This window comes from Pyrus communis, chromosome 17, assembly GCF_963583255.1.
Source record: "Pyrus communis chromosome 17, drPyrComm1.1, whole genome shotgun sequence".
NCBI classification, from domain to species: domain Eukaryota; kingdom Viridiplantae; phylum Streptophyta; class Magnoliopsida; order Rosales; family Rosaceae; genus Pyrus; species Pyrus communis.
In genome coordinates, this window is record NC_084819.1 from 3,988,382 (window position 1) to 4,011,162 (window position 22,781).

The 22,781-nt window shown below is 37.1% G+C and overlaps 2 protein-coding genes across 2 annotated transcripts; both read left to right on the forward strand.

The window, feature by feature from the left end:
- Nucleotides 1-6,106: 6,106 nt before the first annotated feature.
- Nucleotides 6,107-9,164, forward strand: LOC137723679 (uncharacterized). Its single transcript, XM_068462876.1, has 4 exons — nt 6,107-6,672; nt 7,645-7,733; nt 7,868-7,943; nt 8,303-9,164. Exons 1-4 carry the CDS (start codon nt 6,546-6,548, stop codon nt 8,401-8,403), a joined length of 393 nt encoding a protein of 130 aa, XP_068318977.1. The 5' UTR covers nt 6,107-6,545; the 3' UTR covers nt 8,404-9,164.
- An 8,410-nt stretch (nt 9,165-17,574) lies between these two features.
- On the forward strand, nt 17,575-17,919 carry LOC137723270 (uncharacterized). The gene has a single exon (XM_068462427.1). It carries the CDS (start codon nt 17,575-17,577, stop codon nt 17,917-17,919), a length of 345 nt encoding a protein of 114 aa, XP_068318528.1.
- The last annotated feature ends 4,862 nt before the right edge of the window (nt 17,920-22,781 follow it).

Below are 22,781 nucleotides of genomic sequence, written 5' to 3' on the forward strand. Positions count from 1 at the left end.
AATAAAAACCACAAAATAGTTATGAGCAAACACAAACCACGCACAAAACAAAATAAAAACAAACACAAAAACAAGAAAAATACTACTTACTCATGGCGGTCCTCGTCATTTTGGTCAAGACTGAAGTTGGTTTGTGATGACGATGCAGGCCAACTGTGTGTTTGCAGTTCAATAGGGCTTCTTTTGGCGATTAATTGTTTGTAGTGAGCATGGTCGAGAGTGTACTGAACGGTTGAGTTTGAACTGATACCATAGAATTTAAGGTCGCGGTGATCTTCAAGTGGTTTTCCATTGAAAATTAGATTTAGGTGGTCAGTGGATGTAAGGTCGGGTATAATTTGGCCTTTCTGAATCGTGGTTTTGATGTCAAGCACATTGTCATAGCGGGACGCTGTTAAACTGAAGTAGACGGAGGAGGGTGCACTGCTAAAATATAAAAGCAACATTGTGAAATCAATAAACCCTTAATTCACAAATACTTAGATGGAAGCACGAAATTTGAATAATCTAGAGTGGTAGAAATATAGAACAATGTTGCAGGCTCTTTGAATAATTTTGTTTGTTGTTCTATAAACCTAGAAGGCACTATAGGATTTGTTTATATAGAGCTCCTGGCCGAGTACTTTCCTTGTTGACCAAGGGAAAACCCTTCCCTTCTTGTTCAATTATTTCCTAAGCAGTAAAGGACGTGAATTGCTCAATAAGAGTTTTACTTCCCCCAAAAAAGAAGAACAAAAAAAGAAAGTTCGACATACCTTTTTTCTGGAGCCAATGACTATCCATAACACCAAAGAGATGAGTTCGAGAAATTATTTTGAGGTAGATTTAGGAAAGGATCCTCTCCGGATCCCTTTCACCAAGTCCACTCATCCGGACCATTGAAATTTATCCAACGACTACATATAGGGGGCCTCTTTACATATAGGGGGCCTCTTTAAAATTATAATAATTTTAACCGTTTAATTAAATTTCAATAGCCCAGATGAGTGGACTTGGTGGACTTGGTGGAAGGAATCCGAAGAAGATTCCTTTCCGTAGATTTAATTAGGCGTTTAACATTATTTTTACTTTAAGATTTAGGTTTTCTTGTCCTTGTGGGCTAAGGAGTGTTATGACTTATTTTATAGTATTACTTCTTCGTACGTTTATGAATACCTCCTTGTGGAGAAGATTAATAACTTGTTTGGATGTGCTTTTAAAATGACTGAAAACGCTTTTGGAGAAAATATTTTTGGGTTCTAGATGCACTTGAAGTGCTTTCTACAAGAAGCACCAATTATGTTCTTCTTTCAGGAAGCACTTGAAGTGTTTTTTCAAGATTTACTGCATTTTTACTAAGGATTGTTTCTAAAAATATTTTCACCAAAAATGTTTTCAATCATTTAAAAGCACATCCAAACGAGCTTTAAAACATTCTGAAGTTTGTGAGATTAATAGAGAATTTTAAATTTATCCTAAACCATTTAGAGGTATTGAATGCAAAATTTGAATACCTACGTAGGAACTTGATCTTATTGGATGTACGTTTGGATCTTCATTAATTGATTTTGATGAAGCCCTAGCAGGGGCAGAGGAATTTTTAGTTGTGACGGGAATATGGATGGTACACCATGTGTTTTTATGCAACTGATAGAAAATTTTAATTTTTAAGTTATTAACCTTTTAACACAATTAGAGAGATAAAAGGAAAACAGTTCCATGCTCCGATGAGGGAGGAACAAAATTAAAGAAAGGGACTGTGACGTATCGATTAGTTGAATGAATGGGATTCAATTCAAGGACTTGATTGGATGAACTAATGCGTTATATATATGCTGTGACACAACACAAATAATGAACACTTTGCCTCGATGTCATGATTTTATTTCAATGGACATGACTATCTTAGTGTAAATATATATTAAATGATGAGTTCAAAACGAATTTATTCTTCCACACTTACTATAAAAATACCGGCGAATTAAAAAGGCATGACCCTCTTAGGTAGGGCTGGAAAAAATTCCCGAAAATCCCAAACCAAACCGAAAAAATCCCAAACCCAAACCGAAAAATCCCAAACCGAAACTATCCCAAACTTTGGTAATCCCATACCGAAAAATACCGAAATATTCGGTATGGAATTGGTTTCCAGATTTCTTTTCTTCGGTATTCCCGAAGTCCCGAAATCTTCTCTTGTTTTTGGTTCCTACTTTCCAGCGCTACATCTGCAAAGAACAATGAAAAAATAAAATAAAAAGCAGAGCCTTTCGGTTCCACTAGCAAAGGAACAAAAATAAAATAATATGGAAGAGGCATGTGATGGTGATGCCTTGTCGGTTTGGGATAAAAGCACAAAGCTTTTTTGGAAACTAAAAGCACAAAGCTTTTGTTTTGGTTTTGAATCTTGATTCTTGAGGCAGATGAGAGAAGCAGTCTTCGTGTTGGGAAGCAGAGATAGGAAGAAGCTCTCTCGTCTCTAGCCTCGACCCATTTCTCTCTCTATCCTCTCTGAAGCTCTCTCGTCTCTGGGTTATGAATCCTCAGCGCTGCGCATGCACGATTCATAACCCACAACAAATAATTCCATTTGATGATCACTGAAGCTCGAGAGAAAAAGATTGGATTTTTGCATGTGGGTTCTGAAGGATTTGTGCAGAAATGGCATAAGAACATGTGATTGTGAAGAGGAGTGGGTGTGGCCGTGTGGGGTTGGGAGCGAGGTGGACTCAAAGTCGCCACCGTGCTCGAAGAAAAAGATCGGATTTTTGCTTGTGGGTTCTAAAGGATTTGTGCAGAAATGGCATGAGAAGATGTGATTGTGGAGAGGAGTGGGTGTGGGGTTGGGAGCTAGGTGGATTCGGAGTCGTCGCCGTGGTCGTTGCTTTCTGAGAATGGTGGAGGTGGCGGAGGAGAACGGTATTAAGATCTCTCTCAGGAGGAGGCTTGTGAAGAAGCCACTGGAGATTGCTGGTGTTGGCTGCGTCCCGAACCGCACCAAAAAACATTCGGGAATACCGAAATTCGGGAAAGGCAAAATTTCGGATCGGTTTCGGTTGCTAAAATCTCATCCCGAACTTTTTCAGTTCGGTATTTGGTATATAGTTTTCGGTTCGGTATCCCATACCGAACCACCCCTACTCTTAGGTCAATCTCCAATGCATCTAAAAATTGGAACTCAAAAGTATATGTCTAAATCTCTCTAATCCACCGGAGAGTAATTAACTCACACATAATTAAGGGTTATTTTTAGTCACGTCTTTGGAAGTCAAATTTAATCTTACTTTGCTTCATATAACTCAAAAGTCACATTTATTTCCTGAAACTCAAAGCTCGCGTCACGTTACCCTTGAAACTCGATTTTCATCTCATTTTGCCCCTTGAAACTTAAAAGTCGTTTCTATAAAACTCAAAATTTGCTTCACATTACCTTAGATATGTTAATCTCTTATGTCGGTTAATGGGTGCACCAAGCTAATCAATTTCTTTTCTATTTTTTTTTTTTTTATCTCTTCATTTCTTGTAAACTAAATATTCTCTGACTGTTGAATGTTAATGTATAATGAAGATTTATAATCAAATTTAGCACATGTGATATAGTCTTATTGGGTGTTGGACCTCACATGTTTCAGGAGACAACCAATAAGTTTCAAGGAGAAGATAGAGCCTACAAGTCACAATGGAACGAATTTTGAGTTTCATGGGATAAAGTTGTGACTTTTGAGTTATATGGGGCAAAGTGAGATCAAAATAGAATTCCAAGGAGCGTAGCTAAAAGTAAACCTATAATTAAGTTGACTAGGGTGAGATCCCAAATTCCCGACGAAAGTTCACTTGTTTATAAAGTTTTTGGGGTAGAATTTGCGGCAAATAAATGTTTGTAATTACTTCATCCGATTGATATAAATATAAGGCATTCAATTCATTTCTTCAAAATCTTTACCCAATGATACTTTTCAATAAAATATGCTGGGACTCGATTTGCTAACTTCAATTTGGTAATTGGGTTCATATCTCTGTTTTTTTTTTTTTTTTTTTTTTTGTTAATACATCAATATTTTTACATTAAGGAAATGAAGATTTCAGTTAAGTCATACAATAGGTAATTTAACTAGGTTGCTACTTCTGTTGAAGATAAATTTTTTCTACCTGGCATGGCAAATCTTACTTTACAACCCAATTGCTACCTCCCTTGAGATGCTATTAGGTAATATCATTCCTCTTAGATTGGTCAAGTTGACCCTATCTCAGGTATGATATTTCACACCGATCCAATATTGGAACGATATGAATGTGATTGTAATTGTAATTTCCTCCAATACAATTTATCTAGAAAAAAGACAGGGTGGGGTGGGAATGTTAAGAGATAGTTAAAGGAAAATGTTAATTTTGGACTTCAATCCTAGGACTTTACCACAAAGGTTTAAATCCTAATTTTATTTTTTTTTTCATACAAGGGCTATCTTCCAATTATCTTATCACCATAAGGACCATTAATCCAATTTAGCCTTAGGGTAGAGATCCTTTCTGGAGCTCAAGGACCAAGAAATCTGAACCACTTAAGTTGAATCTAACGTCCTTATTAACTCATTCCACTAGCCCACTTGACACAAGTTAAGGGCTCTAATTTCTCTTTCACACAAACCAAGGCCTCAAATTTCCTCGTCCTTAGGTTCCGAACAGCAAGGTTCGGAGAGGATCCAAAGAGCTTTTCTTTTTTTTGGTTGACAACGGGGCAAAAGCCCGAAAGAAAAAGAAAGATTACATAGAATGTCAAGAGGCCACGAGACCCCAATTATATCTGCAATCAGCAACCAACGACAAGAAGGAGGCGATTGCTAAAAAAAGCTTGGACCCAATCTACATGACAAAACCCAAACGAGCTAAATTGTCAGCAACAAAATTCTTTTCATGATAAATATAATGAATTATACAAGACCAAGTTTGGTGCATAAGGGCATGACAATTCATTAATAAACTTCCCAAAGGGAGATTATCCACTTTAACATTTAAAATCAATTGTACTACAAGTGCACAATCAGATTCCACCATAATTTTCTTAATTCCATTATTCCATGCAACTCGCAGCTTAATAAAAATACCCCAAACTTTAGCACAAAGAATCTCACTTCGACCAAGATTAGCACAAAAGCCAGAAACCCCATGCCCCCGACGAGTTTCTTAGGACACTGCCAGCACCAATGAAATTGGTCTCCCCTTGCAACACCCTTTAACATTAAGCTTTACCAAACTGTCAAGACGAGGTTCCCAATGAAAAAAAAGGCATGTGTTCGAAGGGGCTTTATGGAGGAAACCATCTTCGCCAGAAGCCAATCTTTTAAGTAGTAATAATAACATATTTGGGATCATTAGGGAGAGCAAATCCTAGTCAAAAACACTTTTGTTTCGCCAGTGCCACAAGAACCAAGAAGTGATGCAAAAAATAGGTCTCCATTCCAAATTATCCAAGACTAATATTCTAGAAGAGAGATTATTTTGGAGCCAATTACTAGAACACGCATTAGTAAAAAATTGATCAAGAACATGGAAACTTCTCCAAACCTTAACAACAGAGGAGCAATCTCTGAAGACATGAATAATTGATTCAAATCACCATCACATCTGCTGCATGAAGGATCCGTAGCCAACCCCATCTAACTTGTTTAGAATTTTATCCACAATTATTTTAGGAAAGAAATAGAGCAAACGTTTTGTATCCCAATTCCCACCATAGCAAAAATCGGCCATATAAGACTTAAGCATAGTTGGCAGCAGTCGTTGAAGAGAAAAGTTTTTTCCAACAACTGAGCACCATCAATGAAGCCTTTCCAAGTAACATTAGCGCCCTTCCACAGAGCAGTATTTATAAACAAATGTTTATTCTGTCCTACTAGATATTTATCACATATCTAATGCACCCAAAGTCCATCATCCTGTTGAATCACCCTCCAAGAATTCTTAGCAAGCAAGGCAGAGTTCATACAACGCATATTCTCGAGGCCTAATCCACCCACTAATTTAGGCGAACAAACTTGTTTCCAGTTCACTTTCTGAATCTTTTATTTGGATTGAACGGATTACCACAAAAAAAAATTCCAGTTCACTTTCTGCCTTGCTAGTGAGAGTGTGTGAGCTTTCCAAGCAGCAAGTCGTTTTTGGGTCCGTTCTGCCAAGTCCTTGTAAGTCGTCATCGTTTCTACTTCTCAAAACTTCAACTTTTCTTTGTTTTTTCCAGCCGTTCGATTCTCTGAAGTCAATCCAGACCATCCAAATGATTGCCGGCCTAAGTTTACACATATTCTGGTAGGCAAAGAAGCAAAGCTCATCACTTTGCCTCCTTGTACCTAATGATTGCCGACTTGCAGTTCAGAGCAAGCAAGGTGGGAACTTTCTGAACAAATAAAGTTTGAGAGAGAGAGAAACGCGAAGCTTTAGCTTTTGAAGAGAGAGATGAGAGGCTTTAGCTATTGAAGAGAGAGAGAGCTTTGGCTTTTGAAAAGGAGAGAGAGAAGCTTGTCGCGAAATGAAGGGCAGCAGCAGTAGTAAGAGTGGCGTTGTGGTGGTGGCCAATGAGAGAAGGCCAAGTGGGGGGAATCCGAATCCAGAATCCGTTTACTTTGAAAGTGGGTCAAGTATTTACAGGCTTTGGCGTAGGCTGCGGTGTTGGTATCGGAGTTGGCCGCCCTATAAATCTAGGTACTCTCTCTCTCTCGGACACGTACAGCTTCTCTCTCAAAATCTAATTTTATATGGAAGATGGACTTGGGGCGGCTCTTCAAACCCAAAAATGGTGAAACCCATCAGACACAAGTTGCTAAGAAACCATGTATTACTTCCCAATTTCTCTGCATTGCACTTGTTGATTGTTTTCAGAAGTTGGGTCTGTTTGGTTGCTGAGAAAATGTAGGAATTTCTGCGAAGTTGTCTTTATCAATGTGTAATCACAAGTTGTTTTGAAATCTTCCCCTGGAAATTGACTTCACTTTATTTTGCTCTACAAATTCATTTTTGAACTTGGTTGCATTCAAAAAAAGGAGTTATTCCATCATTGTTAAACTACCAGGCTATTAGCATTTAGTATCTTGAAATATAGAAGCCGGTTTTTCGTTGTCATCCATTACAGTTGCTTCAGTTTCTAGTGGGATTAATCAATAATGATTGCTTTGTTATGAAAACAACGGTGTTCTTAAATCTTAAGGAAGTTTTAGGTACTCTGCAGGGAAGTTGGTTTGGATTGGTGTTTATGTGGTCCTCTGATACTTATCTGGTAGTGACTAGTTATAAGACTTCTTTAATTGTTGCCTAAGTAACAATGGAATGGTAAAGTTGCGTATGCTGAACCGGTAGGGAGAGACAGGTGATTGTGTTTAGAGGAATAAGAGTCCGTGTCCATGATCTGCTGGAAAACTTTATGTTGAGTTGTCTAATACTAGTTCTTTTTAAACAAGATTCCCTTAGCCCTTAAAAAGGAAGCTGGCATATTATAAGGTTGTCCTGGACTTGCTAACCCTGTTTGAATTCAGGGAGGTGTATCCCCTCCAAAGTATTTTGGTAATTAAACAAAGACAAAAAAAAATATAGACTCACTGCCCTCTAGATTATTTAAGATCTCTGCAACTAATCATTGAAGGGCTGATATTGCTACTGTTGGCTTTTACCATGTACCAGGTGCAGTACCAGCACTGAATCAAATCATGGGTGCTACAAGAGGTGCCACTGATGCATTATCTGGTGTTAGCAGGCATGTAAACAACACTGTAAGTCAAATATATTCCTCTTTTCTTTTTTCAGTTCTCTGAGTATCTCTGTCGTTGCCATGTAAAGAGAAAGATCAAATGAGTCGTATACTTACAGACTTCCCCATTCTCTATCCCTGTTTCTCGTTTTCCAGTTGAGGAAGGTGGGAGCCAAGAACATTGAAGCAGGGATTGGATGTGGAGTTGGTATTGGCCATGGTTTTGGAGTTGGTATATCATTTCATGTGTTTCAATGATGTTCTGTAATATGTTCTGCTTCATGTTTTTCCATTTTCTGATGCACTATTGTGGAGACTAATGTTTACACGTTCCTGGTGAAACCTATGGTTGTCAAGCAATTTGAGTTCATGGAATGCATTCTGATAGCTGGTGCTTGTGTCGCCTAATTTCTATCAGAAAATTTTGTGGGCTATGTGTCGCCGAATTTCTATTTCAAAATTTTGTAATGTAAACAAATTTGCTCTTCATGTTTTAGTAGTACACTTTCATGAGCATTATGGCACGAAATTATATTTTTCTGGATGACAATGTTTGTTTTCAATAGCTGAATTATTGACTGCCGATTGCAGGCCTTGCTCCGAAGCCAGGAGTGTTGCAGCAAATTCAATTTCGTTTTGTAGTAAGTATTAGTTTCTCTTGTCAGGTGTTGTTGCCTTTTACAGGCTACTGATGCATAGAACTCTGTATTCTCTAGCAAGGAATGACAAAGATGATGATGAAGTTTGGAATTTTTCCCAATATACCCATTGGTCAAGGTGCCCTCCCAAGTTCCTTGCAAAGTGCCATGGGAACTTTAAATGACCGGAGCCAAAATAAAATGGGAAGTAACACGCAGTTGTCAACAAAACTAACAGACTACGCATCTCAAGGCTTGCCTGGATATGGACGTAATGGTGCTGGTTCTCCAGTTGATACACCTTTTGGCAGTCGAATAGAAAATGTTCCCAGCAGTTTTCAGAATCCACTTCTGAAGGGAAAGGACAGTGAACAGAATGAAGGGGTATGTAACACATAGAACATGTTTATTCATAAGTTTGCTTACTTAGAAGATTATTTATGATTTTACAATCATCAGAGGTTTAATACATTTCTAACGACTTAAACTGCATACGTGCTAGTGTATGCAGTATAACAGTCACTAGTTGGGTTTAGTTCTAACAATAATCCCTAGAGCTGTGGTTTCTGTGAAAGTTTTACTTAATGACGATATAAGTGCTATTGTAATTACTTATCTGCCTAAGAGAATGTTCAAAAGTGTAGAACTGCATATGTGCATTTGACGGACAGTTCAACTGAACTCTCCAACGACCTATGTTCCCATGATTCATTACTCTCTCTCTCTCTCTCTCTCATGTTGGTGGTTGAGTGGTAGTTTTCGCACCTGAGCTGATCCCTCGTGTTCTAATGTTTATTGTGGTTAATCTAATTCTTGATTTTACCTGTGTAGGCTGGACGCGTGAGGTCGGAGAAAACAATCCTTCAAATGGTAATGTCTAGTATCGCTGTTTGTTACCGTTGCTTTTTATTTATTTATATAAATCAAAATGGCAAACTGAAATTGCCTATGCGTCAGATATTGAAACACCAGCAAGTCATTGAAGAGCTCGCGGAGGAGAACGAGAAGCTTCGCCAAGTACTAGTGGAAGACCTGAAAGTATCACCTAGCAAGCTGCAAGCAAGTTATTCAATTAAAAACACATCTCCGTGTACAGATTGTTTCAAGTGTCGAAGAAAACAAGGGAGAAAATAGATGAAGCATAAGGATTCTGTTAGATAGCTTTCAAGCGCAATGACAACAACGAAAGGTATTAACCGACGCCCCTTTGGCCAGAGTTTGATTGCTCTGCTTACACGGCCGGACGCCCTAAGGAGCATCATCTGGGATCAGTGGCTTACAATTTACAAGCTAATCAAAGAAACCATGCAAGTAGAATCCAAGTTGCCTTACAGAGAGAGGCATTACACATAGAAACCAGTTGAGGTGAGGTGCCCTGGTTAGTTTTAGACATAAGTTTAGACACAACTATTAGGCCATTGGATCACTAGCAACGGATGAGATTGAATCTGACATGGCAGGTTTAATTTACATTTTAAATAACTAAACTTTGAAATAATAGATCAAACATGTCATGTTATTGAGAATACTTGGGCATGTTATTGAGAAGAAAGAATATTAACCAAACATCTCTGTTGTTCAAGGGTTTAATGAAAACAGGAAATCTAGGCTGAAGTGATTTCCCCATTTTTTTAGGCTTAATTAAGGCAATATTGATGCATAAGGACCCGAGCTTATGATGGCCATAACTCATTAGGTTATGACATATACACACACACACATGTATATATATACATATGTGTGTATGTGTGTATATATAAACATATGTGTGTATGTATGTAAGGATCCGAGCTTATGATGGCCATAACTCATTAGGTTATGACATACACACACACACACACATGTGTGTATGTATGTATATACACACATATGTGTGTATGTATGTATATATATACATATGTGTGTGTGTATGTATACATATGTGTGTATGTATGTATGTATGTATGTATATATAATGACACACCCCGACCCAGAAAGTCCACTTGGACCCTGAATCGAGCTGTGCTGGCCGACACCTGGAAGGTGACGAAGCCATAAAATGTGATAGTGTATAAAAAGTGAATAAATTTGAATCTAAAAGTGTCTAAGTACCAAAGTGCGCTACGAGTGGGAGCGAACCCATTTCACACGCGATATCAGAGCATAAGTAAGGTACAGTAGTGTGGGTAAGAATCATACCCTTAGAAATATCCATCAATACTAAGATTCGCCACAGATTCTTGTCGATACAAACTCAGCAGCTAAAACCTGGAGGGCACCAAACAGAAGGTGTGAGTAAGCAATAAAACCAAGCTTCCCAAAGTTATTACCTCTCTAAAAGTAATGCCCCTAAATGTAAAACCCGTATCGTTTTTCATAAGACAGTACAACATATATACATATATCCAAACCATACTCAGAAATGACCAAAACCACGGTTTGCCATCAACTCCACCATACATTAATAAGTAGGCCAAATGAACTAAATCAATACAAAGTGATATATCAGTCAAAGTCATCTAAAATGACATGTACAACTTATCCATATCTCATCAATCATGGCTAGCATATAAGTCGGAGTCACCTATAGTGACATGTACGATTTATCCATATCTCATCAATCCTGGCTAGCCAATAACTCAATAAGTATACCTGCACACGAGTCGGAACCACCTAAAGTGGTCTGTACGACAGGACTGGGTGTAAATAAATACGCTCAAGTGCTACGATCACGTGAAGACTGGGCGAATAATTGCGGGTCACCTACGAGTCGGAACCACCTAAAGTGGTCTATACGACAGGACTGTGCACCTACCTTGAATCCAAGGTGAGCGTAAGGTGCGAGAGGTGAACATCACGTGAAGGACTGTGCCCTGGCCACGGGCGGGAGCACTAACAACGGGGTGCAGGTTTATGAGCTCTCAATGCATCTCAATATAACATGTGGAACTCATGGCAACCAGTATGACAATATCCAAGTTGCCCAACACATAACTGTAGTCATGCTATAACGCAATCGATTCAACTAGTACCATAAACTCACCTGAACTTACCTGGGTGTCCTGAGTTCACCTTTGCACTTGAAAGCATTCCCAATAATTATACGCAAGTAATATACATATTGATATACCATGATGCAATCTAATACTCAACCATGTCGTAACATTCTCAATTATAAACAATACGGTGTGAAGTGTACAATCAATAACGCCCAGTTCCCGAACTACTTATTTTCAGGGATAATTATCCATGACGACCCAATTAACAATAATTTAGCTAACTAAATCATAAAACCAAAACTTGCCTTTACCAATTTCTTTCGCATTACTCAATTTCCCAAGCAAGGCTTTTGTCTCAAATATTTTATGGTTGCATCTAACGTCTCGTTAGACTGCCTACGTACCCTAAACAGGGATCAAGCCATTCGTCGTTCATATAGTACTTCAAGCATTCATAATAATTATATATGAAAGTAATATGCCTAATCAATTTAAAAGTGTCGATAGAACTCTCAACAATATGTACGATAAAAAGGAAAAGATGCACTCACCTGGAGTCCACGCTATGATTCTCTAGTGCACGCGTCGAGGCGTCCTGAATGATTGGTCCCTGTGACTAATTATCAAATCACATCTCAGAACTCTTATCCGTAGAATACGTAATTCACATAAAACACAACCTCAACGACATTCTAAAATAGTTTGAGACCCATTGACCCCAAGTCAATCGTCGATCAAAGATCGACGGTAGGGTTTACAACCCTGTATAACTTGACTCGGAAGATTCGCATATCAGATTTCCAATCCACAACTCCTAACGATCCACAATATGTTTCAAGAATAATATATTAAAATTTCATTACGATCCAACAGTCAGATCTCCGCCAATTGCCTAAAACAAGTGGTCGTGAACATTTATTTTACTAACTTACAAATCCAATTCAGGAAGATCCGTAAGTCGGATTCCTGATCCATAAATTCCTATGATCTTTAAATATTACGTATTATAATGTATCCAATTTTGGTGATGATCCAACGGTCGGATCATCGATTCACATTTTTATCAAGTAACGTATTGTAACGAATTTAGGTTCCAACTATCAACCTACGTCATTCAAATGACAAAAATGAATTCAAGACATTTGACATAGCCTAAAAATAGCATTGGTGGCCCACTGGCCACGCGCCGCAGCACACGCCGCCGCGGGTGGCGGTCGGCCGCCCCGACTCGCCAGAAAATCCAACTATTTCCAAAAATTCTCAAACTTCACAGAAATGAAGATCTCAGTGAGTGGAGCAACTTTCATACCTGCCATGAAGTCCAAAAGTGGACAGAAGATGGTCAATTTTGCCCACAAAGCCGGCGGGTGCCTAAAACTTCCCGACGTCGATTCGTCGTCTACGGTGGTCCAACGGGGTCAAGGTTGGTTGGGTTTTTCTCTTGGGATGATGGGCTACAAAGCCCAAGTGGTGGCATCGGCCATCGCTTTGCCGATTTGCCGGAAAATCGAAAAGGGTGGTCGGAGCACCATTGATTTTCGTCAACTTTCGTGGCCTCAAACCGCCACATACCATGGTTAATCAAGGTGGTTCTTGGGTGGGTTTTGTAGAGGGGAATGAGAGCTTCAAGATGGTGGTGGTGGCATCGAAAAACTCCACCGGACTTGGCCGGAATCGGCCTTGGAAAATGGGTCTCCCCCTCTCCCTATAATTTAATTGGTTCCTTCCTACTTGTGCCTAAAATCAGATTGGTCACTTTCCCACAATGTGAGAATTCAAATAATTTATAACTAAACTTTAAATAGCCATTTTCAAACGTCCATAACTATACCGTTATAATCCGGACTCGCAAACAGCTTTCGCCTATACGTTCGTACCAATGAGTACTACGAGGATATGCTAAAAGAATAAGTCTCACATCTCTCAAGTCGATGATCAACGGAAATCAAAGTCCTTGCCTCTAGGGCAATTTCGTAAATTCACGCTTTTAAAATAAAATAAAAACATAAAATTTGGAACGGCTTGTCACAATTGTGACATCCCACATCGCCCAGGGGAGTGATTCTTAAATGTATATTCCCATCCCTACCTAGCACGAGGCCTTTTGGGAGCTCACTGGCTTCGAGTTCCGTAAGAACTCCAAAGTTAAGCGAGAAGGGGGCTAGAGCAATCCCATGATGGGTGACCCACTGGGAAGTTGCTTGTGAGTTCACAAAAACAAAACCGTGAGGGAATGGTAAGCCCAAAGCGGACAATATCGTGCTACGGTGGTGGAGCGGGACCGGGAAGTGATTCGCCCCGGGCCGGGATGTGACAAATTGGTATCAGAGCCTAATCCCTAGCCGGAAATGTGCCGACGAGGACGTCGGGCCCCTAAGGGGGGTGGATTGTGACATCCCACATCGCCCAGGGGAGTGATTCTTAAATGTATATTCTCATCCCTACCTAGCACAAGGCCTTTTGAGAGCTCACTGGTTTCGGGTTCCGTAGGAACTCCAAAGTTAAGTAAGAAGGGGGCTAGAGCAATCCCATGATGGGTGACCCACTGGGAAGTTGCTTGTGAGTTCCCAAAAACAAAACCGTGAGGGAATGGTAAGCCCAAAGCGGACAATATCGTGCTACGGTGGTGGAGCGGGCCCGGGAAGTGATCCGCCCCGGGCCGGGATGTGATATATAAGGGTCATGTTGGTTCTACACGCTACAAATACAATGTTTCCCCATTACAAAGGCAGACTGAGGAAGGAGGGGTAGCAGAGCTGCAATCGCATAGGCCCCTAATTTGAAGGGGTTCTAAAAAAATTTTGCTATCGAATATTTTTATGTAAAGGTTCTATTCTCGTCAAATACGAATTTAAATCACAATAGCTAATTCATTGTGAGGCTTAGTCCACTCATGCATCCCTTTCAGTGCAGATAATATCGTTTGTTAAAAAAAAAAATTATTTTTATGTAATAATGTTATATATATATATATATAAATAAATTTGTTTTTATTAGCACTTCATAAATTCATTATGCACTTCTTATAAGTGTAAATTTTTCTTTCCAAATATTAAAATTTGGAGCGCACGATGAGATATTTGAATTGCTAACAACAACATTCTAAATTTATTTATTTTTTCAATTCTATTTTATAATAATGCTTTTATTCAAGTGAAACTTTAAAGTTAGAGATTTTGAATGCTTTTTTTATTTTTATTCTAGTTTGGCTGATTAAAATTGAACTGCTTTTGATTATTTAATGAAGGTTATATTTGTAGCTCTTTTTACTTATTATTCAGTGACATTTGTAAACTTACAATCAATGAATCCTAAATTTTTTTTTTATTTAACTTATTATTTTCTAACATCAATATATTGTCCGACTTTTTTTGCAAAATTATCTTAAAGATGAGCCCTTTTATAAGGTTTGCACGAAACTCCCGAACTCTCAGAGACGGACTTGCCCCATTGATATGTATCATAACCTATTGAGTAGAAAGCAATGTAAGAGTTTTACTTCCAAGTGTGCATGAAGGACATCAGAAGAATCAAGATGATATAGATCAATCATGTGAACCCGGATTAATTGAACATTAATGGTTGCACTCCAGATGTGACCAGTGTGAGCGAGAGCAAATAGTGTAAGCAAATTTGTACCCATCATGTCATGCGCGTAGAGTTTGGTAAGACGTCACTTTTGTAACTTTAACATTGATGCCTCTAAAATTTTGTTTGAGTTGAATTTATTTCTTCTATAAAAACAAATTTGAGTATTAGAATATTATTATCTAAACTACATATTAATTAAATTCACCGTTTTTGTCAACCAAAAAAGTAGAAAGATATTTTTGTCTTCTATCACAACAAAAAAAATTAAAGATAGTAACGTAGTTTTACAAAACAAAATTTTGCTGTTTTTTGTTTAAGCCTCACTTACCAATAATTTTATCATCTCTAATTTAAAAAAATTAAAAAAAATATATCTCTTCCTACTCCTACGTTCTTTCTCACTCTCTTCCTCTCTTCTCCAATTTTAAACACAAAAGTAATAAAATTTCACACACTTTATGTGTGGGCTTATACCAGTTAACTCCAAAAAAAATCATCATGCACTCTTCTATTTTTTTTATTTTTTATTTTACCAAGTAGGAATAAATAATCATTTCTTAGAAGCATCCATCATAATTTCCGACTTTCGTAACGAGTCTAAGATATTGTTTGAGCATTATTTCAGATGAATCGAAGCTCAAATGAGCAAAAGACTTAGCAAACACAAAATGTATTGAACCAAATTGGTATCCTATGTGTGAAAAATGCAAAACTATCTCCCTCTCCCAATTTTTTTTTTTTTTGTGGGGCTAAGGAACCATGTGCGCATCACTTTCTTATTCATCATGTTTTGTCACATGCATTGTATCCCCCACCATTCTTTCCCTGTGCTTTCACCACACTAGAGGGTCATTCCGTTAAGTGAGATCGGCTGTATGCATTCTAAAACGTTACGACGCTCGGTTTTGCATCAAGTCTTCTGTTAGTTCCAAGTACTCTATATATTTTCTTACAATCTCTTTCAAAGTCTTCCTAAGTTTTCATCTACCCTTTTTGCCCTAAGCCTCCACCTCATAGTCGCATCTTCTAAGCAGAGTCTGTAGATTTTTGGCCACTAGTACTCCAGACTACTCATATTACTTTTTACATGTAAGTAGAAAACCTTAAGTTTGACTCTTGCAAATAACAAATTCGATACGATAGCTGACTCAATGCGCAATGCGCAACTTAGCACAATCCATTTTCTTACAATTAATATCATTGTATGGAAAAAAAAAAAAAAAAAAAAAAAAAAAAAAAAAACCAACGGAAATCTAAGGACACCATCCTATTCCCAAAAGAAATTCACCATTCCATTTCTTCCGCATAATCCTAGTCTATACAGCTAGCACCTAACCCTTTCAATCCTTCATTCCTTCCCCACCACTTCCACTACATACCAAAAACACCTCCACACCATTCATCACTCCTCCATCTAACAATTCCAGTAAGCCACCTACCCTTTTTATTATTAGGCAGACAATTTTAAAACATCTTTTTCTTTTCCCCTTTTCCTTTTGTGATTAATTGGTTGAGTTCTTATCAAAGCTCTTTGATATATTCTCTTGTGCATCTTTGTTAAACAGTTTAAGGTTATGTATAAAGCCAACTTTCTATCACATAGTCACAAAGGCATGATTAGTTAGTCCAAATTATGAAGGAAATACATCATGTGTGCATTTACAGGCATATATACGAGGGACTAGCTAATTCCACCTTCAAAAGCGTCATTTACAAACCTTTTTACATGTCTTTGTAATGCTCTATATATGGCGCATCTCCTGATCCCTTGTAATTCAACATTTTGTAATGATTTTCTTTATACTTTTTGGCTCTGGATCCCACGACTTTAAAATCCATAGACTACCCACTTTAATTATTTCGTCAATTTAGATGCCCAAACCCAATTATTTGAGTGTACGAATCAGATTCCCAAAGCCTGCTTACTTGTCAACCAAAAAAAAAATGAAGGGTAAACAAAATAGTCTAGCATGCAGTTTCTATGATAAGTCTGTTGTTAGATTGTAAATCTAAATTATTGATTGATATGACAACATAAACAGTTTATGTTATCAGTATGTGAATCTCAATTATTGATTCTTTTTATTTATTTTTTTAATTACAACATAATTTCTGGTAATTGAAGTGATCAATATATATAATGTGTGCCTGCGCTTAGGAATGTAGATTGTAGAGTGAACTAATTAAGAGTTGGAAACACAAACGAGAATGAGGGTGTCTCACTTTATTCGTCTAGTCATCATGAAGATGCTACAAAAGAAGAGCTGCTATTAAGTACATATCCAACAAATTGTGTCCTCCAAACTTCATCACCCTCCTCTCACAAATCATCATAACACGGAGCTCCCAAAAATCATAAAAATAAAAATAAAAAATCAACCCAAAATAAAATTATTAAGAAAAAAGGTAAAGAAATGTTTGAAAGAAGAAATAAGGACAACAAAGAATACACATGATGATGATGATGATGATGATGATGATGATGATCATATACTAGCTCTAGTCTACATAAAATTCAAACGAACGAGGGCCTTTTTGTAATTAAACAAGTAGTGCAAGTCCACCCAAGAATGCCACCAAGGCCTTGCTACTTCCATGCACAAAAGAACCTGAGCCTGGAGTGGATCCGACTGGAGGTGAGCTTGGTGGCCCTCCAATGGAGGATCCTGGTGGAGCTGTAGGGGATCCTGGCGTGGGCGGTGCAGGTGGCGAGTTCGTAGATGGCCCTGAGCTTGGACTTGATGGGACTTCAGCCGGGGAAGCCGCCATTGGAGGCGGCATAACTGGGCTGCTGGCCTCAGCGGGCGGTGTCGCCTCCATGCTTGGCGGCATAACTGGGGTGGTGGAAGGAGGAGTTTCTGTGGTCATGGGCGATGGTGCCATCATAGGCGGCGGTGTCATCGTAGACATTGGCGATGGTGCCATCATAGTCATCGGCGGCGGTGCCTTGGTGGTGGGCGTTGAAGGAGCGGAATATGTCGGTGCTGAGGATGGCCCTTGAGCAATGGACAATGCTACAAAAGCAAGTGACACTGTGAGGAAAAGCATGGCACGTGTGAGGGCCATGGCTCTGTGAGAGCTGAGAGCCACAGAGGAGGAGAGTTAGGGTTTGGCTGAGGAAGAGGTGAGACAGAGTGGGAATTATGTGAGGAATAGGGGTTGGAGATATATAGAGTAAAGGAGTAATATAGAATCCTTTTAGTGGCAAGCATTTGAGTGCTTAGAATTTCATGCTATAAGGGCAGCTGGTTGACACCTATACATGGAGAATGACTTTTGTTTTCTTGTTTTTTTTTGGGTGGTTTGACCCATATTCTACAAGGCGAATCGATTTGATTCTGTAGCTAAAATAAGTATTTTGTTTAATAATTATCTCGTTTTTATTTTTTATTTTTGGTGTTAGAAGTAGAAGAAAAATATGTAAGGAAATTAGGAATCTAAAATGATGAAAACAATTCATATGATTCTTTTCAGTTTTTATTTTGTATTTCATTGCATAATTCTACTTTCGCCTTTCCCCATTTCTCATTTCTTCAACATGTTTTTCCTTTATTTATTGCACAAAATATGAAAACCAAATAACGAATAGTTATCATACGTAACGTACTCTTGTAGTTTAGAACGTATCCAAATATAGTACTTACAAATTATGCTGACAAGATACAATGTATTCTTAGAGTTAGAAGAGTCAAACCATTAAAATCTACGTGTTGCAGTCAGTGTTAAGTTAGAATATTGCCTAAATAAAAAGAAATAGTGAATCACTTTGGCATGCTTCATTTACTCAACAGAAAAATACTTTTACCATAAGCACATTAAATAAAAGGAAAATTAATGAAAAAGGTTTGAAAACTTTGAGTTTTAACAATAAGGACAAAATAAAGGGTAAAATGAATAATACCAGGTTTGATTTTTTAAAATAAAAATATAATTTTTCGTTAAAATAAATAGTACCACAAGCTTTTCGTTAAAACTCTCTTAAATAAAAGCTTGAAAGTGCTATGCATCTACCTGTGGCAGGAACAATTTTTCATGACAGATGATAAAGAAAGAGACTGCAGACAGAGAGAGGAAGCTGCACAATGGTTTTGTGGCGGACATTGAATGTATTAATTTTTTCTTTTTTCATTTTTTTAATTTGTTTCCACTTATTTGTTGGGTGACCCTGAAATCGTAAGTATTTTCGGCACAAACAATTTTTCCACTTTCAGGGTGACCCTGAAAGTGCTATGCATCTACCTGTGGCAGGAGCAATTTTTCATGACAGATGATAAAGAGACTTCAGACAGAGAGAGGAAGCTGCACAATGGTTTTGTGGCGGACGTTGAATGTATTAATTTTTTCTTTTTTCATTTTTTTAATTTGTTTCCACTTATTTGTTAGGTGACCCTGAAATCGTAAGTATTTTTGGCACACTTTTAAAAATCTCTATTTAGCGCTGCTTGTATACCATTTAGGTACTAGGCAATCGATCACCTCTTCGATTAATTTCCAAGTATTTGAATGTTAAAAAAATATGCTTATACCTATTTAAGTGTTGCCTTGCTCACTTAGACTTGCCTATGCACTCATTTAAGTCGCGACTATTATTTAGACAAATATTTAATAACTTTCATTTTATATTTATATTTTTTAATAAAATGTAAGAAAATTGTTGAATACTTGGAAAAACACTCATATATGTTTGTTCCCCATGTTTTCGATATATTCTCATATTTTATAATCCATATGTCTTTATTTTACAATTTATGTATCTAATACAATTATATGTTTTTTTTAAGTATAAAAAGGCACTTATTTATATGATATATAATTAATTTTCTTAAATCCATTTGGTCTGTCTAAATTTCCATCTGACCACCTAAGCACAAGCGCTAAACTCCAACCCGTCACCTAATTAACGCTTATTCTTTTTTAGAACCTTGATCAATGGGACTTCGTCCTGCGCACTACGTTAATGGAAATTACACTTTTCTTTGCACAACTGCAAGACTTGCTCGGTTGCACGTAGGGTATCCTAACCTTTGGCCCACCGAATTGGCACGGGAATCACAGTGACAAAAGCAGCCCACCAGCATACAATAATTATAACTTTAGGAAACCCTACAGTTTAGTGGAATTGATTGATGATTAGTTACAGTATCTACTCAACCTGCAATAAGCTCGCAACTATTTAATCCTGCATGCGTATAAATCAAATTATGTTATGTTGTCTAATACCAAAGTTGTTATTTAAGTAAATATGTGTACGTCTCAATTTACTTGACAAAATAATGTCTGCATTAATTAATCAACCCTATTATTTCAAGGGTTTTTTTTTTTTTGGCTTTTTGTACGTAAGTATTTTGTAACTTTAGAGAAAAACGCTTCAAACTAAATATAAGTTTTAAGTAGTAATTGATCTTAGTTGGAGAAAGAAAAACCCCAGTTGATTTTGTAGGCGAGAAAATATTTTACAACTAAGAATCAGTAAAACAACAAGAAGTGGAGATGATGGGGTTTTGACATTTTGTTCTCCAATTATATTCTTAAAGTAGTAACTTTACTTACAGTTGTCCGGTTGCTTTTTTCCTTCTAATTTACTATTTTTACTCCTCATCCTATTCCTTAGACCCATCAATTTTTTACATGATTCATTAACACGACATGTAAACAACACAAAGATAATCGATTTTGGATCGATACGATAACTAATCAGGTCACACGATAAGAACCCATTAATAATAAGTCTTTAACAGGTTTACACGAGGTGATACGCTCATAACCTATTCGACACGTTAAGGAAAATGTTATTTTGATGATTTTTAAATGTTTAAACTACTGAAAAACTTACTATAAAATGCAATAGTCATAGTGTATATGTATATATTGTTTATCAAATATACGTTATTGTATTGTTATTCCTTTTAAATTTAAAAAATTCAAGTTTTGTTTATTTATTTATTTTTATAGTATACTATAGACAAAGAGAGAGTTCAAAAATTATAAAATACATTAAAAATAAAAATATCAAATAATTTAAAAATACTAAATACATTAAAAAAATTATAATAATTAATTTACAAGTGCAAAAAAATGTGAAAAAATAGGCAAATGCTTGTGAATAAATAAAATTCATAATCATTAATGTACAAGTCTGAAAAATGTGAAAACATTTATAAACTCTCGTGATTGCATCGTCAACTTTGAAACGCAACTCCCTTCATTTTGCATTTCCTTGAACATTTGGTATTTTGTAATAATGTAGTAATGTTTTTTCATTACACTGTTATTTTGGGTATGTAAAACTTGAAAGACAAATGTTTTTTTTTTAATGTTTTGAAGTAATATTTATGTGACAATATAGTATGCATATACTAAATTAGTATTATGGTTTCCATTTTTTGGGTCAAATTTTGTTTTTCATTTCATTATTTATTGATTTCAAATATATTTTTCTTAACAGGTAACGGGTCGGATTATATTACCTGATAATATTAATTGGTCAATTTCAAGTCGGGTCATATTACACGTTTACTTTAACGAGAGTTACACGACACGACCCGTTAAGATATCGGGTATGTCACGAAAACGACACGAACACGGAAAACACGACACGAATGTCATGTCTACTATCCCTTCTTTCCATGCTCTCACTTTTCTTTTTTTTAAATTGGTTTTTTATTCAAAATTGTCTCTGAGTTTGTCCACCATAAATTATTTTAGTCATTTTGTGAAAGGTCCGTCAATATCATCATTAAATTATCACATCAACGACCACGTGACCACCTTTTTAAGGGTATTTTTGTCAAACCAACCCCTCTACTTAACGAGTATATTGACATATTTTTCATAGAATGACCAAAATGATTTACAGTAGAATAACTCAGGGACCACTTCCATCGATTTTCATTGTCAAGAACCATAGTGAGGATTTATGTGAATCTCACGAATCATTTTGGCCAAAAAAACCTTTAAATTAGGTCTCCTATTTTCAACTTTGGAGAGCTTTATCTTAGCATAGATGGGTTCATATCATCGACCAAAATTCATAATCGTTGAATTTAATCATTAAATCCTTAACTAAAAATTCAATAACAATTTATCTACATGTATAACCAGCTTATTCTAGAATTTTCACCCATTATATATTGCCTTAAAAGAAGTAAATTCTTAACTATGGCCAATTACTACCTTAAAGCCAACAACTGAAATTATTTCATTCCATCAAAAGACTTAGAGATAGTCAAGTCAACAAACCTAATTAAAAGAAAAATCATTCACATGTTTACAAACTTTTTCTTGGTGATGATTGCCATGGGAGCTTTATCACCTGTACAAATCAAAACCCGTCCACTTGCTCCACCTTTGCCCCAGTTGTAGCCGTGAAGGAGAGGCTGCAAGTACAGTGATATGTGGTTACAATTTTTGCCCCAAGAACCAAGTCACCGGTCGCTAGATATGTAGCCGTAGACCTTGTGATGCAATGCCTGTAGCTAGCATGTTTGTTTGTGTGTTCGAGCGCGTGGAAGGTGAAAATAGGTAGAAACTTCGTCACTGCGAAACATGATGAGCAGCAGGTATTGTCTAGTTAGAACAGAATAAATACTATGCATTTGAATTACAACAAAATAAACAAACACTTGTTCCACGTTTTATGTTCTAACTAAACAATTCCGATTGCTCGATAAAAATCCTAACCTAAGTTTTGCTCCTAAAAAAAGGTGTTGGAAAATTGAATTTTGTGCTTTGCATTTCTAGGTGGAAATTCAAAGCACCAAAATGTGGTGCGGGCGGCTACGCACTTAGCTGGTTTGTACGGAATGAGTGGATAAGAAGAAATGGAGAGCACTACAGCCTGCATAAATAGTTCCATGTCTTCAT